Below are 17877 nucleotides of genomic sequence, written 5' to 3' on the forward strand. Positions count from 1 at the left end.
ATTTAATAACCAATCAAATAAATTTAAAATAAAAAATCAAATAATTAAACAAATTTCAATTGAAAACTTTATTACATCTAAACAAATCAATTTCAATTAAGCTTGAACCATGCTCAAGTTAAAAAAAAAAAATCAATTCAAACTTAAATAATTATTTCAATCGTTCGATTCCTTTTAGATTCGACATGACTTAGTTATGTTATCAAACAAGCTCGAATACCATAAAATTTCACTCGATTTGATTCGTTTGCAATCCTATATAAAACTATATAACTATTTTAACTAAAACAATTATCTAAGTTAAACTAGCTAAATTCAAAAGTTCTAGCTGTTGTTTTGTTTTATCTTTTACTCTTAGTTCTAATGTTTATACCAGTCAACTTTCACAAAGAAGCATTCCGTTATTCTAGTATCTTTTGAATCATTCATTTTTTTTAAAAAAAAAGGTATAACAATTTTGATAAAAATTACTATATGGACTTAAAGTATCCAAATATCAAAGACAGTCTTTATTGTGTTTCTAAAGCTTTAAAGTAGCCCTAGGGTATGATGCGATAGTAAACAATGAAATAGACTTTCTACACAATGGAGATTTGAATCGATCCATCCGCCATGACTCATCTGTGATTTCTATTTTACCCTATTAATTGATGGAAAATTTATGTGAAATCGTACCTACCAAAATAAAATAAAATTCTAAAGCCTTTAAAGTAGTTTTATATTTTCGAATTTTAATCAATTTATATGCACATAATAATTTTAGTTAAAATGAGAAGTGTCAAAAACTACTTCAAATCCATACAACAATTTTAACCTCATAGACGTCGAATAGCAAAACTAAAGAGCACGAAATGATTCTAGGGTTAACTAAAAAGCGGTATCATGCGATACGAGGGGAGTTTCCAGACACCAATCAACTGAGCTATCGATAAATGAGAAATTAAGCAGGTTTGGGGTGAGAGGATGCGTTGACTGGAGTCAGTCGTCCACCATCTAGAAGGTGAGACGACTTAGCAGTCAGCTTCTTCTCATCATACTCTTCCACTTGCAAGTCTAGAGTTAACACACGGGAAACTAAAAACTAAGACTTGAGTTCAACTTCCTCTTCGCATCCTTCTTCTCTTCTTCAATTTCCATTATTTGGCTGTCTGCAATCATTCTCCACCATCCACATGGATGTACCATCTTACATAACCATTGGAGGCTGGTTCATTCAAGTGATCTTCGACAAGTACCTCTCCTCCAGGCTTCTGGCATGGGCAACCAACTCCGGCATAGGTGAGGACCTCGAAAAGCTCCGGATCGCCATGTTGAGAATCCAATCACTGCTCAGCTGCACGGAGAAGACCAGCTCCAACGGCTTTGTTAGGTGGATGAAGGAGCTTAGGAACGTTGTTTATGATGCTGAAGACCTCCTTGATGAGCTTGAGTATAGGCGCCTTCGGCAGCAGCTGGAAGGTGAGACAAGCAGCCCGGTGAGTGCTTTTCTTGCTTCAAATTTGGAGGCAGCAAGGGATGCAGCAAACCGAGCAGGTGGTTTTCTGTCTTCAAATTTGTTTAATTCCTCAGAAGGTGACAATGCTATGAAAACTAAGCATGGCAATTCCAGGCCCTTGAACACTCCGGAACTGACATGGGATAGAGCTACCAAAGCTAGAATTCGAACGATAACCGAAAGGTTGAATCAAGCAAGTTCTGGTGTGAGCGAAACACTGACACTCTTTAAGTTGGAGCACTGCAATGGTCTGACTCAAAGAACTGAAAAAGGCACAACTAGCTCAGTGAGCAGTACAAAAGTGTTTGGTCGACAGAACAATGCAAAGAATTTAGTTGAACTGTTGTTGAGACTCGATGACGTGCAAGTTTCAATTCTTCCTATAGTTGGCATGGGAGGGATTGGCAAAACCACACTTGCTCAACTTGTTTATAGCAATCCCAAAATAGTAGAGCACTTTGAGTTAAGGATGTGGGTGCATGTTTCTAGTAGCTTCAGCGATATGGAATTCACAAGAGAGATCTTAGAATGCGCATCTGATGACAAACACGAATTCGACGGTGTAAAGAACTTTGACAGGCTACAATCAGCAATCAAGGAGAAGTTAATGCGAAAGAGGTATCTGTTAGTGTTAGATGATGTGTGGAATCAAGAGAATAGTAGTAAGTTATCAGTGATGGAAAGATGGGCCAAACTTTTAGCACCATTGAAAGCTGGCAAAAATGGAAGCAAGATCCTAATGACCACACGATCTAGAGTGGTATCAGAGATGTTAACTGCAAGGAACTCGATAAATTTGAAGGGTCTGAGTGATCAAGATTGCTGGTCCTTGATCAAGGAGATCACATTTTCTGGTGCAAATCCTGTGGAGGAACTCAAACTTGAGGAGATTGGCCAGAAAATAGCTCAAAGGGCGAAGGGATCGCCTTTAGCAGCAAAGGCAGCAGCAATAATACTGAAAAATAAGCAAAATGCTGAAGAATGGAAGATGATGCTGGAAGGAAAGAATTTATACAGCGATATCATACCCATTATGAAACCAAGTTACGATAACTTACCTGCTCATCTGCAGCGGTGCTTTGCATATTGCAGCATATTTCCTAAATGCTGGAAGTTTTCTGATGATTTGATTCACCTCTGGATGGCACAAGGGTACATCCAACCCAAAAGCAAGGATGCGAGGATGCAAGAAATTGGACAAGACTACATGGATGAACTGGTTTGCAGATCATTTTTCGAAGTGGAGAAGAAGGAATTTGTCACCCACTATGTCATACCTGATCTATTGCATGAGATGGCATGTGCTATTTGCAAGGACGAATGCATCAGAGTTGAAGATAATGAACCCACAAATATTCCACCATCAATCCGTCACCTGTTCATCAAGTCCGAACAATTTGCAGCCGTCACAGATGTGTACCAGTTTCATAACCTGCGGACACTCATCTGCTGCAGTGAAATCCAGTCTAATGTTCATAATGTTCTTGAAGATGTTCTTAAGAACTTGAAAAGCATTCGGGTACTGGATTTATCAAATTGCAAGATGGATGATTTGCCAGAAGCTATATGCCACTGTATACATTTACGCTACCTGAATCTTTCAGCAACTTCTATTCGACAACTTCCTGAATCACTCTGCAGGCTCTACCACCTACAGGTGCTGAATTTGCTTGGATGCAGCCTTCTTAGTTTACCTTCATGTATGAACAGGCTGGTAAATTTGAGGCATCTTGCTGCTGCTCATCAATTAGTTTCCGATATAGCAGAAATTGGGAGATTGATATGCCTTCAGAGACTAGAAGTTTTCAGAGTCAGATATGAAATTGGATACAAAATAGAAGAACTGAAGGACTTGAATGAGCTTCAAAAATCACTTCATATAAGGAATCTAGAGAATGTTCAGAGCAAGAATGAGGCAAGTGAGGCCATGTTACACATGAAAGGTCATCTTAGTGGGTTGCAGTTACATTGGCTACCTTCGCAGAGGAATCACATGGTGGATGCTGAAGTTCTTGAAGGCCTTCGACCTCATCAAAACCTGAAAAGGCTGGAAATCATTGGTTGCAGAGGAAACATGTATCCTACCTGGCTAGAGACTGAATGGCTCACCAATCTTGAGATCATTTATTTAAGTGGCAATGAAAATTGGGGGTGTCTCCCCCCACTAGCACAGTTGCCTTCACTGAAAGTGCTCTGGATACAAGGACTGCACTCGGTAAAGCGGATCGGCACAGAGCTCGTTGGAACTGATGAGAAGGCACTTAAATGGTTGGAAGAGTTGGTACTTGATGACATGCCACAACTTGAGTGTTTGGAGGGAAGACAAATGTTTCCACATCTAAAGAGTGTCGTGATCAAGGATTGTAACAAGCTCAAGACATTACCACCCTTACCTTCCAGTCTTACTGAGCTGACTGTTCTGAATCAAGGTTTCTGGTTACCTTACTATGACGATATGAGGATGGGAAAGTCTCCATCAGTAGTTTCATCACTGTGCATTTACAATTGCTCTTTGCTCATTGCTGAATTCAGTGTTCTACTACTGCAAGAAACATTGTCATCACTGCGAACTCTCTGTATTGGTGATCTATCATTGCTCACAGGACTAATTATACGAAAAAACTTAGCTCGTCTTCAAAATCTAGACATCCAAAATTGCCTCGAGATAACTTTGTTGACGATTGAACAAGAAAAAGCGTTCGAGAATCTCACTGCCCTTAAAAGCCTGTGCTTCAGTGGCTGTGCCAATCTGCAGTACCTCCCAGAGTTAAGAGGCCTTCACTCACTTGAGAAGTTAATCATCTTAAATTGTCCCTTGATTCAGTCGCTGCCGAAGAAGGGACTGCCTTCTTTGCTGAAAGTGTTGGAAATCGACTCATGCCATCCATTGCTGAAGGAGGGTTTCAGAAACAATTGTGCTGACTACTGGTTAAGTATCAAGCATGTCCCCCGAGTCGAGATTGATGGAGAGATGATTCAGGAAAATGCTAGTGGAAATTAACCATAGATTTAACTCAATAGCTAAACTTTGATATACAAAAAATCTCCTCCTTTGAGAAGACCTTCTATTGACACGAACTCAACCACTTTGCCAATTGAACAGGATGTCAGACAGAAAACAGTCTGATTTTGCTGGTTTGATGAAGTATTTTCAGTAAGATGATTTCTGGGTTTTGTTTCCATTTTATTAACTTGTTACTGCCTTAACAAGAATACTAATACTGTCTTCATTTGGCTAATCTATTGGAACGAAAGGTGATATCGCTCATCCCAAACAACCTAGTATCATCGGTCCTACGGCAAGAAATAGGCAGGTAAATCACCGGAGCATTTTGCCCTAGCGCAGCGGCCCCTTGCATGGGGAGGTCTGACACCCAACAAGGCATTTTGCACCTGCTGAGAATTGACCCCAAGACTACACCCATGCATTCATTTGGCTAATCTATGAGTTCAAGCAAGGTCATGGAATAGTTAGGAATGAATATTCAGTATAAGAGTCTGCAAGCCACAATCTATGAAACAATTTCAGCAGCCAAGTGGTTCTAGGGGTTACAATGAAATGAGTTTTATAGGTATCAGGAATATCCAATACTGTTTAATTGGATTTGAGTATCCGTTAAATAAACTTCGGATAAACTTAGATAAATATTTGTGACTGATAGGTGATCAAGTTGAATCTAAAGGTATCAGTAACAAATACCCAAATAAATTTATACTGCCTTCATTTGGTAAGGGAAGAGGGAAAAAAAAAAGAAATGAATTGTATTATCTTATTTTCTCACTATTTTTTTATACCCAAACAATTTCTCTTATTTTTTTCTTTGCAACAATTTGATTGGCTATCCATGGATACAGATCTATTTGAGTCTAAATTGTCTGGTATCCTAAGTATTGAATCAGATATCACCTTCATTTTTGGTTGGGAATCTAAGCTATGTTGATTAAGGCCAAATCCATCCATCCTTATATGGAATGAACAACTATTAAGAAAGTCTTTCATACAATCTAGCTTTCCGACCATATCTGCAACAAAAATAAAATCATTTCTAACTGATTTACATTCCAACAATATTGTAGAGTAGAGTAAAAAAAGTAAAGGATACTAGGCGTGATAATGTAAAATATACCAAAGCAAATTTACGAGCACTATTGAAATAGTTTGCATACAGTAAAATAAGAATGAAAGACTACCGAAAGAGATGTTCTTTGACTATATTCGATAAAGAAAGGCTCATTTTTCTTTGTAGAATTCAATTACAATACGTATATTACTTACAAAAAGCCCCAATCAAACATATAAAAGGAAGGAAAAAAAGGAGAGCCATTACATATCAATGACAGATCTGTTATATGTTCTTTTCCCTGGTTAGCTTTGTTAGATGCTTACTTGATAAGCTGTTGCAAATTGAGTCCCCAAGCTGAACCTAAATGCATCATTAGTTGGTCTGGAAGTGCCCCCTCCCAATTTTCTGGAAGTTCTAGCGTACAAGCTTCATGGAGATTCAACAAAATCTCCCTCTTCAATTCAAGTGGAATCCTAAGGAAGTTAGCGTCATTTTCTACAAGGTCTGACAACTGCAAATCAAACACAAAATGATCAATTTTTAAATTTATTTTATTGAAGAAGTTTGGCAGGCACAACAACGGAGAGGCTTACACAAAAATAGCATTTGGAATGAGAGAAAAAAGGAGGCTAATTTGCTTCCAAAATTTTCAGACAGTAAATACAAGATACAAAATCATCATGAAAAGGCAGAAGAAAACATGGTTATCGATATATTTTCATGTGGACTTGCATAGTTTCAAGAGACTAAACTGCAGAGGATATAGAAGATTCGGTGGAAAACTCTGCTGCAAGCCTGCATGCTTAAACAGTTGGGGGAAATAAAGCTCTCAAAAACATTTTATTAACAAGTCACTGTAAATTATCATGACCATAACAATTAACAGCATTTATTTATATTTATATTTGTATAGTATTTATATTTACAGTCTCAACACCTCCCAAAATCTCCCAAAACACGAGCTATTTGATCTGCTGCCTAGAAAACTTGCACTCTGTTTTCCTTTAATCAACTACTGAGTAAAAAACATGTATCAAACACTAGCCTTGTGTGGAATCACTTTAGTCCTAGAATGATTTTAAAAATAAGTAAACAAATAAATGGGGAACCAAATTCATGACCATAAATTTCATGAAATAGCCACTTTGATAGCCTTGATGAAAAAATCCAATAAATTCACACTGGTAGGAAAGGTATTTGCTAATTTCAGCAGAGCAGCCATATGATTCTCTTGCACCATGTGATCCCAATGTTTGATCATCATTCTGGTGGCCACCCAATCAATCCTTAAGACCCAATCAATAGATTGACAGGGTAGAAACACATAGTATTCTAGACAGGCGTATTTTCCCTAACAAGCATTGATTCAAGGAAACTGTTGAATTTGCATACTCCAGAGCTAAACGAAATGTGCACAACTAACCCTCAATACCAAAGAATAAGAACAGTGAACAGCACCCAACAGAGAATTAAGCAATCTAAAGAGATTTGTCGAAATTCAACATGAAAATCTTGGGACATCAATTGTTGTGAGCTTAATAGTCTCATTAGGCTACCAACTATGTAAACAATATGCACGAAAATACCATCTCTGAAGATACAGGAAGGAATTAAATGATTGTGAAAGAAGTCTATTAGCATGAAGTAGTTTAGACTTTAGAATTCTAACTTATTTATCTTCGAAAAATACTAAGAATGTACCTTCGTGGATTAATTTAAAAAAATTGTGTACCATTTACAAGATAAATCGTAATTCTCATCTACAAGATACTACATATAAGTTAGAGATACAACATTTTATAGAATCAAGTAACAAAAAAAGTCTTTCTGAAGATAAAATATATTTCCAGAAAATATATTAGATAAAATAAAATTTTTTAACACCGACCAATAAATTCTAATGTCACAATAAAATTTGGTACCTGTTGAAGCCAGCTTAATGCTATATCAAACAAACTTTGTTCAAGAACAAACTGCCCAACCGCGTGCAAGACTTGGTTTACTATTTCACCAGAAAGCTGGTCAAAAACTGGGCCTGATTTATCCATCAGCTTTACAAGCAATAAGTCATCACTAGTTGAAAGAATCCCTGCATAAGCTGAATCGATATCACCAATATGAAGTAAATCCATGGCACGAGTCCAAGATGCCCAGAGTGGACCCCTATCTGCCCCTCGATTGTCATCTGTTAAAGCTTCAGCATCTAATTGGGGAATAGGTATGCATGCAGAATTTCTAGAAGTACCATTATCTTCCCCAGCTACTCGAATAGCTTCCAGGGTAGCCTCATCCTTTGAAGATCGCCAAACACTTCTTGCTGAAGGTCCTTCACCAAGCCTGGTTGATCCTGATCCCTTGTTCCAAGCCCTCCTGCCACTGACTCGATCAGTGTCATGATTAGCTCTGGGTACCCCACCATCCACTGGAACAGTGCCAAAACCCTTTGAGTTGAAAAAACCATTTCTGGATATTGTGTATCCAGAAGAATCACATGCTTCAGATTCAGACCTCCTTGGAGAATCTCTTCCCTTTACACCAGAAACTACACTGCCAGATGAGAAATACCTTTCAGAAAATGGAAGTCGCATCTCGCCAAGCCTACTAAACTTTGAGCTTGTATATGAAGATCTAGCTGGAGTATTGTCAAACTGTAGAAACATGCTTCCTCCTCTCCTTCCAGATGACATAGCCAAATCATGAGCCATTTCTTCCACGACTCTCTCAAGACCTCTGACTCTATTTTCTAGATTCACCATATTATCATGGGAGCCTCCCATAAAGTCCTGAAGTCACAAGTTAAATTAGTGAATTGTATGTTAACAATGAATGTGTATATCAGGTGGATGGTAAGAAAGAGAAACAATCCAAACAATGTGATGGATGAATCACTTGTTATCTCAAGTGAGAGAAAGCATTTGGAAGTAAATGAAATATCCACGATGAAGATGAGTGATAGTTTAAGGAGCATATGAAGTGCATGATATTTCTTAACATAAGGTGAAATTGTTCTCCATAGAAGACTCGTGAAACGGATGTCTTTATCATGCTCCAATTTTCTTTATAGTTAGTCCAATATTTTATCAAGATTGTATTTTATTCAGCTCGTGATCAGCAAATACCAATATCATGCTTGCAAATATGCTACAAACATGGGATTTTTTTTAGAGTAATTAAATGTGGAAGACACTTCGGGGATGTTACTGTACTCCAGCATACCAGTTTCAGATGTTACGAGAGAAGCTACAAAGTCATTTAGAAGGGAATTATAACGATAATAGTAACCCCATGAAAATACAAATTGCAAGTTGTTTGAACATATTTGAATGACTACTCTCTTCAACCAGTAAATAGTAGTATATTTTGACTCCTAATGCAATAAGCCAACTTAATAGGCCTACACATGCAACCGAAAAAGCATAAACCATAAGTAATCGAAATCAACATTATGCACATTGAGTTCTCTAAACCACCGTAACCATCTTCCACTTCAGATATGGACCTAAAGAAGGTACCATAAGGCGATCCCACATTATTGGGATAATACGACTTGCTATATCAAAAAAAAACATTGTTTATTTTAGACCAATCGACAACCAGCATATAGAAAATGAAGAAATAATAAGAAAAGCTACCGAAGATGCTTGTATTTCACGGACAGCAAAAAAAAAAGTGAATTATAAAGAATGTAAAAAATGAATGAAAGAACCTATTCGAATTGGGAAAATAGAACACTTCTACAATCTGATACATGCAACCAATATTCAAAGACATAACAAGTACATTTACAACAGAATGGAAGGGAAAAAAGAAATCATACATGAAGAAATAATAAATAAGTTTTAGTTTATCGATAAACCTGCAACATATTCATGATACTGGTCTGTTGCCTCTCCAGTTGAGCTAACTGTCTCTGTATCCCTGACCAACTAGCTTTATTACTTATAAATGTACCTTCAGTATGGGCATCCAATCTAGTAACCTCTGACTGACCTAGAGGTAAATCTTTCATAGATCCCTCACTTCTATCATCGACATCAACAAGTTTTGCTTTTGAATCTTTTGCCCAGAATAGTCTCTGTTCCGGCCGCTTGTCCCATGCATTTGAATTTTTATATCCATGAGAATTATCTAATTGTGCAGGTATTGTTCCATCACTGTTTGGCGTTCCTACCAAGTGTCTGCAAGTTTCTTGTTGCCCTTCAATTTGTGAATGAGAGGACTGCAAGCGCCTATGAGGTACCATTACTTCTACAGGTAAGTCATCCAAACTCCTGTTCTCAAGTTTCTGGAAGAATTCTGGGTTCAACTCTTTGTCTGTCAAAGTGGGTGCCTTTTTCCTTAAAAGCGCAGCTGCTTTCTCTGGCATGTTAATGCTGTTTCCTTTTAATACAGACTCATTTTCACTAGATGAAGAAGCAGCATATGAAATCTTTAATGACTCCTGAACTTTACCACGATCAAACCCATCTTGATCTCTCTTTTCTTCATTATCAACTAATTCCAATTTCCTAGATTCTGCAGTAACATTAAGTAGTTAAAGTAAGATGACTTCATGAACATCACATAAATAGCAGAACTCAATAGGAAACATAAAGTTATGTACCTTTTTTCTTTGGTGAAATTCCATCCTCTCCTTTAATCTTCTTCCATAATTGCAATGCCTCCATTATGCTATCTCTGCAAGGTTTTACCTGAAAACGAAATGAAAGATTTAAAAATCAACCTAGTGATGGAATTCTCATAGGCACTGCACATTAAATAATCATTAGCTAGGGCACCTAACTAGTTTACCTTGTCAAAGCGGCAAGCCTCGAGTGCGGCTATGGTTGCTGCAGCACCATCACCAAGCAAATGGCTTAAGCAAGAGGCTAACACACACAGTGTATCAGCAGCTGCCTTACGGGTAGCCCAGTCACTATTCTCAAGGCATTCACAAATTATTTGCAGTATTTGTTGTATGCTCTGGGGATTAATAGCTCCTACCTGAAAAGGATATGCTAGCTTGATTTCCTGATCGAAAACAAACTTAACTAGATTTCATTAAGTTCATTAAATGAGGCCCTCCCGATGTGAATCTTATTAAAAAATTTGTGAAAGTGGCTCCATCTTTAATAGAATAAAATTATGTCCAGACACCAATCTCCACCATTAGCACTAAACATAATCCAAGAATGACATAATAGAGTAGCTTTGAAGCATACGTAAAATATTACTTTCCTCAGGAAGGTTGAAGGTCGAGACGTTATAGATCAATAGCTCAAGCAAGTATGCTTGAACTAAATTTCAAAAGGCGAGATGTAGGTTTGTATTTAGTTTAAGACTCTAGATTAACATGATATAGGATATGTATCAGAAATCACCAAATTCTATAGGTTAATCAAAGATACAGTTGTCTGCTTCATAAGAAAAATAACACAAGCGGTATATGGCTCTCCAAAACCAATTGTGAATATGTGTAAGAGATGATTCTTTGTCTCTATTTAAGAGCAAAATTTAATGAAGCAACTAGTGTATAAAAAAACTAATGACCAAGTTAACTTCCAAGATTTAGAACAAAAACATGGGGGAAAATGGAAGATTTAGTTAACTTCGATAAAAGGGACCGGAAGATAAGAACCAGATGGTATGTATCTCAGTAGTTCATGATAGCATAATCTGATTCCCTTCAACGAAATGATTATCAATGTTCAAAAGCATAATGCAAGGTGTGCAAAGGCAGACATAAACTTTATTAGTCCTTCAGGTTTAATGAAAGCTACGAGCCAACCAACCTGAGCGAGGCTAGAGACAACTGAAAGCAATGCTCCTTTCGCTAGAAAGCTCTGGCTACCGAGCGTCTTAAATATCCTAGGGCATAGTCTCTGGAACATCGACCCTGCTGCTGCAATCTTCCCATCCTCCCCTATCCCCCCACACTCTACCACTTTCGCGAGACACATAGCAGCCCCTCCCTGCACCACCTTGTTCTGCTCCGCCATTGCCTCAAAGAACGGTTTCACGAACAACCCCACCACCGGCGACGATCCTCCTCCGCCAGGGCCGTCCTCTGCCGCAGCCGCAGCCGCAGCCGCAATCGATGGGCGGAGGTACAAAGTAGCCAGCGAGCCGGCGGCGTCGCGGCAGGCTTCTCGGACAAAGGAATCGGGAGTAGGGTCCCTGAGGCGTCGGACGATGTGAGCGATGATCCTGGGTAGGTGCGCCGAGGCCGCGTCGGTGTGACAGGCGCATAGAAGCGCTAGGAGGCGGAGGGACTCACGCCGGGCGACGAGGAACGAAGACTGCTTGGACGCGGGTAGGTTCTGGGGGCCCGGCGAGGACACGGCGGGGTCGTGGATGAGGGCGTGGAGGAGCATCGGGACGCCGGTAGCTGGGAGAGTCCGGATAATCTTCTCGAGCTCTTCGACGGCGATCTGGTGCGTGTCGCGGTCGGAGAGCTTGGATAGCGCGGCGAGGGCACGCGATTTGAGCTCCACCATGGCGAGATGGGAAGAAAGCGAAGAAGAATAGGAAGGAGGTAGGGATTTGGACGAGGAGGAGGCGGAATTGGGAGGGTTAAGGGATGCGGAAACAGACCTGGAGAGCTTGGAAGAAGGCCTGGGAACGGGAGTCGCCATGGGAAGAAGAAGAGAAAGGCGAAAAAAAAGATTGGATTTTTAGGGAAACAGAGTGAGTTTTACGCTAATGGCGGTTTTAAAGTTTGAGAAAATTTCAACTAGAGCCCCAAAGAAAACAATTTCTCAACTCTTCCTCCCCGGATTGTAAATAGCTCTTTGCCCCTCTGAGTTTTCTAAATCCCTTGGCAAAATGGTGAAATGAAATGGTAATTCAATTAAAACCATAGGTGAAAGTGTGAAATGAAATGGCAACGCAATTTAAATAAAAATATATATTAAATTTAAGGCTAGACATAAAAAAAGAACTTATAATTATTAGAATTATTAAAAAGATATTTTAAAAAATAAATTAATAGAGCCTACATATTTCTCATATTGAACATACTATTATAATAAATACGAAATAGATACTATAACATATTTTAAAAAATAATTTAACTTGGTAAAAAAAATACTATACATATAACATTTTTATATAAAAATTATCAATTTGATTAAAATCATTTAAATCTAATTAAAATTAATTCTATATAGTTCAAATTAATGTAAAACTATGTGACAATCATTAAATGAAAAGATATCTTTTAACGATTCTAATAATAAGGGTACGATTTGAATTATTTTTTTTACCCAAAAGTTAAATTAGAAATTTTAATCAGAGTTTTAAGATCCATTTTGATTAAGTCAATTAAAATATTTATGAAAATAATTATCCATTTACCGAATAAACAGGGAACATATTATTATCTGAATTTTTAAGGGCATTTAAAAAGATGTGGGCCTTAGGGCATTTTAATAATTTTGAAATTGGTGTATTTTGAAAATAAAGTAAAATTTAAGGGGGGAATACAATCGCCTTATAAAAAAATGAATTAGCTATGTATCATGAAATTAAAATCTAAAGGCGAATACAAAATTTTTGGCCGTTGGAGGAAATGCACGACAAGGAGTCCTTTTTTGGATTCTTTCAAATTAGGTGGCGAGCCAATTTTGAGTTTGGTCGATCAATTCTTTCATTGATTATGATATATAACCTTTCATTTAATTAAATAGTACAATAAAAAAATTTGATGTGGTGCATAAATTAATTCATAAGTTGTGTTGCCGTGTAAATCTGAAAATTTAAGGATCTCTTTGATCTTATTGAGTCAGTTGTTTTTGCTAAAACATCTTAAACTTATGCTTATTTAATATTTGCCCCCTAATAAACTAATAAGAGAAAACAAAAAAAAAGAGCCCTTGTTTCTTTATCGTCAAAAGCCCACTTTATATGTTGAAAAAGTATTAAAAGAGTGTAATTATCCTAAATATATATATATTATTTTAAAATTATCCTTTTTACTCGATGGCAAAAACTTTTATATGATAATTTTGGTCAAATTTACTATAAAAAATATAATTCCAATTAATCTAATTGATTATAAGGATTATCTATTTGCTCCTAAGAAAATTTTTCATCGGTCATCAGGATAAATCGAGAAGTACATGTGACGGTCATTCCAAAAATTCAATATTCTTTGATTGCACCACATATTTGAAGAAAAATTTCTACAAATATATCATAGCTGGGATCGAATCGTAGATGTCTGGATGATAATCTGAATGTCTTACCGTAACACTATAGCCTCGGAGACCAAATTTAGTATAAGAGTATTGAAGTAATTTTGATCAAATTAAAATAGTATTTTTTTTTAATTAGGTGTTTGAATTGTATTAGATTTTTTTAAAATGACGCTTATAATTAAGGAATATTAGGTTTTTGAGTCATTCATAAGTGATTCTTAATTTATACCAGTGGAAAACTCCCGGACTTTATATTATCCCACCTAATTAATTATTTTTTGAATTCTACCGCATTAATTTTGAAGGTAGATATAATCTTTCCCTTAGTTCATTTATGGGGTAAATTTATAGTACACTCAAAAATTAACCTATGAGATATTTGTTTCATTTGGAATTCAAATTCCAATTCCAATTGACTTATTATATTTTGAGTATTTTACCACACCGGAGGCTCAAATTGAAATAATTTTAATTAATATTAAAATAATTTTGGCAAAGACTGAAATAATTTTGAGAAATTTTTTAATCAAAATCACTTTACCGGATCCTACAACATGTAATAGTCTTATCAAATAATGCTACAATGCTACAATAATAATTTACAACAATGATTTTCATTAGTATCATAGTAATTTGAGCAATTTTAATTTATCATTAAAGAATTTAAATTAATATTAAGATAGTTTTAAAAGTATTTTCATCATTTTAACCAAAATTAAAATCATTTTAATTTCTAAAAATCCTAATTATTCTTAGTATGATATTAAAAAATCTTATTGATATTACTCAAACAAGTGCTTACGTATTCGATAAATTAATTATTAAAATAATTATTGGAGACAGATGACTACGCAAGTATGATAATTTATGTGGTGTTCTATTCTATATTTTTTATGAATTTAGAAACTTTTACCTGCATTATATTATTTGGTAGAGCCGATAATGCATAAAAGTTTTTTTTAACTCTCTCTTCCTAGAGATCTATTCCCCACTGATAGATTTTTTCGGAAAACTCTATATTTCTTTTCTAATTAATCAAGATATTCAGTTCTTAGATTATTTTTGAAGCCCAGGTTATATTTTTATTAGTGTAATTTTTGGAATAGAATGCCTTTTAAATATTTTTTAAAATATGAAATATCTGATTAATGAAAATAAAAAAGTGTACTTTTTTTGCCAACTAATAAGTACAATATAGCTAATGGATAACGATGATTATTGACACGTGGCCTTATCGAGATTATGAAACATAATAAATCGAACAAAAAAAGATGACAATTATAAACGTAATTTTGCGATCTCGATCGACGCGAAGCCGGCGAAAAATAGTTGAATCGAATCGGCGAAGCAATGGCGGCGGAGATATACGAGCTCAGGAATGACAGCATCACCGTCAAAGTGTCCAACTTCGGCGCCACCATCACGTCCCTCCTGGTCCCCGATGCCGATGGTGCTTATTCCTTGCCCTAACTGTTCCCCTTCCTCTATTCTCGCCCTTTTACCGGTGTTTCGTGCTCTGTCTTGTGGTTTGACCTAATCTCCTGTTTGTTTGATTTTCCGCTGTGTCTCGATCGGGTTCAGGGAATATCGCGGATGTAGTGCTCGGTTTCGATACTGTCGAGCCGTACCAGGTAAGATTCTCTATGAGTTTGATCATTGTTTAAAGTCGTCAATTTTGTTGGAGAACATTAGGAATAACAAAGAAATAATTTCCACTTGCCATCGTTGTTGATGGTAAATCTTGATTTTGATACAACAATGCTCTATGTCCCTATCAACACATTAAAGAATCACCTATTCATCTTAAATCTGGATCTTAAATATCCATATTGATCTAATATCTTTATGTTAAAGTGTGTCATTTTTTTCTTCCCTTACTGTGTTTTTGATTGCTCTGAAGTATCCTGGATTTAGAATGGATTTCTTCTTTTCATCTGATGGTGCATACTTGATAATCTCTTCTTTTGTTTTGCTGGTGCATTATTTATAATCCATTTTTGTGTATGTTTGATTTGACATGATCCTGATCAGAAAGGTGCTTCTCCCTACTTCGGATGTGTTGTTGGGCGGGTAGCAAACAGAATTAAAGAAGGAAAGTTTTCTCTCAATGGGGTTGAACATTCCTTGTTTATCAACAATGGACCAAACAGCCTTCATGGTAGGAAATGAAATCAATTTCAAATTTCTGATTTTTTTTTTCTTTATCACATTTTGTTTTCTCATGAAGCAAATACAAACAACCTCAAGCTTATGATCTCATTATTTATTCCGATTTGAACTAATTTTAGTCTGTAACTTAAAAAGGGAAAAGTTTATGGTCCTTCCTAACTTTGCTTATTATATATTATCTTTGTTAAATTGTACCTTTCATATTCAATGGTTTTCCTGTCAGTAAAGAAGATATGGGTTCTAATTTGTACTCTGAGGGGTAGTTCTAATTATAAATAAAATAAGAGGAAATTGATCAAGGTGACATGTGTAAATGTTAGTTAGAAAAATGTAACAATTGCAATATCAGATCTTTCAGTGAAAGGAGATAACTCATGTTGTGGCACCAAATATATAGATGGATATTAAACTGAACATATGCATGTTGTCAATCCTTAATATCTGTGACCTTCTGACTTATATTAACAATCATATAACAATTTAGATTCCCAAACACAACCCAAATGTGTGGGCTGGAGGAACAAATATTGCTACTAACAATTATGCCAGCAGTCGTTTGCAAATTTCAATTTTCACTATTATAAAGACAATAGGAAAAGAGTTCAGCATTACCATGCTGCTACAATTAAGTTCTTTTCAGAATCTAAATTGTTAATGTTACAACCTGCTAGTGCCATGTAGAACAAATATTTTGCATATGTGGTACGAGCCACGCAACTTCTCCTTTTACCTTATCTAAAACTTGATCAGGTTGTTGCAATAACTGAACTTTTCCATTATGTTCTTCAGGTGGAAAGACAGGTTTTGATAAGGTGCTGTGGGAGGTTGCTGAATCTAACAAAAATGATAAGTTCCCATCAATCACCTTGAAGTATCATAGCAAGGATGGAGAGGAAGGTAAAATAAAATTATTCTTTTTAGTTGAAAAAAGGACAAACGGTGCACCAAATCATTTCCATTATCTGCTTATTTTTTAAACTATTTTTATAGTCTTCTAAGATGTATTTTATTTTGCTCTTCATAACAAGAACAGTTTTTACGATCCAATTGCCATATGAGGATCTCTCTTCCTTGAACAGGTTACCCTGGGGATCTCTCTGTCACTGCTAAGTACTCCCTCCCTTCGAGCACGTCACTGAAGCTTGAAATGGAAGCTGTTCCGGCTAACAAAGCCACTCCTGTCAGTCTAGCTCAACACACTTACTGGAATCTTTCTGGGCACAACTCTGGCAACATTCTTGATCACTCCATCCAGATATGGGCATCTCATATCACTCCTGTTGACAATAACCAGATCCCAACCGGCGAAATCAAGCCCGTCAGTGGCACCCCCTTTGATTTCACAACAGAAAACAAGATAGGCAGCAGAATCTGTGAAGTAATTGGTGGTTATGATCACAACTATGTGCTGGACTGTGGAGAAGAGAAATCTGGCTTAAAGCATGCAGCCAAAGTCAAAGAACCTTTAAGCTCGAGGGTGCTCAACTTGTGGACCGACGCACCTGGCATGCAGTTCTACACCGGGAACTTTGTAGACGGTGTTGTGGGCAAGGGTGGGGCAGTGTATGGGAAGCATGCAGGATTGTGCCTGGAGACACAGGGGTTTCCGAATGCCATCAACCAACCGAACTTTCCATCAGTTGTGGTGCAGCCTGGAGAGAAGTACAAGCACACCATGGTGTTTGAGTTTTCGGCCGAGTGAGGTCTTCTTCCATGATTCTATTTATCTGTTCTCTCTCTTATTGCATTCTAACTTGACGAATAAGTTATATAGAACATGAGGAATAAGGGTAGAGCATGGGCCTTGTTGGTTATACCCATTTTGACATTGTTGCAGATTCTTTTCCATATCATTAAAATGATCAAAAGATTTGTGTTATATCTTTTAGAATTCAAGTTATGTAGAGGAATAAAACACTAAAGTTGGTTCCACGATGATGCACTAAAATACAAACTCAATTGATTGATTGTA

General features: G+C 36.7%; 3 protein-coding genes across 5 annotated transcripts; 2 read left to right on the forward strand and 1 right to left on the reverse strand.

Annotated features, from left to right (window-relative positions):
* Nucleotides 1-899: 899 nt before the first annotated feature.
* On the reverse strand, nucleotides 900-12232 carry LOC122017737 (microtubule-associated protein TORTIFOLIA1-like). 3 transcript variants are annotated; one of them, XR_006121439.1, is made up of 7 exons: nucleotides 11331-12232; nucleotides 10351-10542; nucleotides 10163-10250; nucleotides 9416-10074; nucleotides 7482-8342; nucleotides 2773-6070; nucleotides 900-2698 (listed from the first exon to the last, which is right to left on the reverse strand). XR_006121439.1 is itself a non-coding variant. In XM_042575419.1 (6 exons), the coding sequence occupies exons 1-6, from the start codon at nucleotides 12171-12173 to the stop codon at nucleotides 5879-5881; spliced, it is 2835 nt and encodes a 944-aa protein (XP_042431353.1). In that variant the 5' UTR covers nucleotides 12174-12232; the 3' UTR covers nucleotides 900-5878. The 3 variants fall into 3 exon arrangements, 1 of the variants encoding a protein (XP_042431353.1); XR_006121438.1 differs by having other exon boundaries at nucleotides 900-2450; nucleotides 2554-6070; XM_042575419.1 differs by having other exon boundaries at nucleotides 900-6070.
* On the forward strand, nucleotides 1887-4496 carry LOC122013641 (putative disease resistance protein RGA3). The gene has a single exon (XM_042569889.1). It carries the CDS (start codon nucleotides 1887-1889, stop codon nucleotides 4494-4496), a length of 2610 nt encoding a protein of 869 aa, XP_042425823.1.
* Nucleotides 12233-15015: 2783 nt separating the features above from the next.
* On the forward strand, nucleotides 15016-17784 carry LOC122017645 (galactose mutarotase-like). Its single transcript, XM_042575311.1, has 5 exons — nucleotides 15016-15186; nucleotides 15318-15367; nucleotides 15768-15894; nucleotides 16695-16802; nucleotides 16985-17784. Exons 1-5 carry the CDS (start codon nucleotides 15087-15089, stop codon nucleotides 17605-17607), a joined length of 1008 nt encoding a protein of 335 aa, XP_042431245.1. The 5' UTR covers nucleotides 15016-15086; the 3' UTR covers nucleotides 17608-17784.
* Nucleotides 17785-17877: the final 93 nt, after the last annotated feature.

Source organism: Zingiber officinale, chromosome 8B (genome assembly GCF_018446385.1).
Source record: "Zingiber officinale cultivar Zhangliang chromosome 8B, Zo_v1.1, whole genome shotgun sequence".
In the NCBI taxonomy this organism is placed as follows: Eukaryota; Viridiplantae; Streptophyta; class Magnoliopsida; order Zingiberales; family Zingiberaceae; genus Zingiber; species Zingiber officinale.

Coding starts and splice junctions, on each gene's coding strand:
- LOC122013641 (XM_042569889.1), top strand. CDS start 1,887: ATGGGAGGGATTGGCAAAACCACACTTGCTCAACTTGTTTATAGCAAT.
- LOC122017737 (XM_042575419.1), bottom strand. CDS start 12,173: ATGGCGACTCCCGTTCCCAGGCCTTCTTCCAAGCTCTCCAGGTCTGTT. Junction 10,543..11,330: donor TTGTCTCTAGCCTCGCTCAG/GTTGGTTGGCTC, acceptor TATCCTTTTCAG/GTAGGAGCTATTAATCCCCA. Junction 8,343..9,415: donor GTATCATGAATATGTTGCAG/GTTTATCGATAA, acceptor TTGTGACTTCAG/GACTTTATGGGAGGCTCCCA.
- LOC122017645 (XM_042575311.1), top strand. CDS start 15,087: ATGGCGGCGGAGATATACGAGCTCAGGAATGACAGCATCACCGTCAAA. Junction 15,368..15,767: donor ATACTGTCGAGCCGTACCAG/GTAAGATTCTCT, acceptor GATCCTGATCAG/AAAGGTGCTTCTCCCTACTT. Junction 16,803..16,984: donor TAGCAAGGATGGAGAGGAAG/GTAAAATAAAAT, acceptor TTCCTTGAACAG/GTTACCCTGGGGATCTCTCT.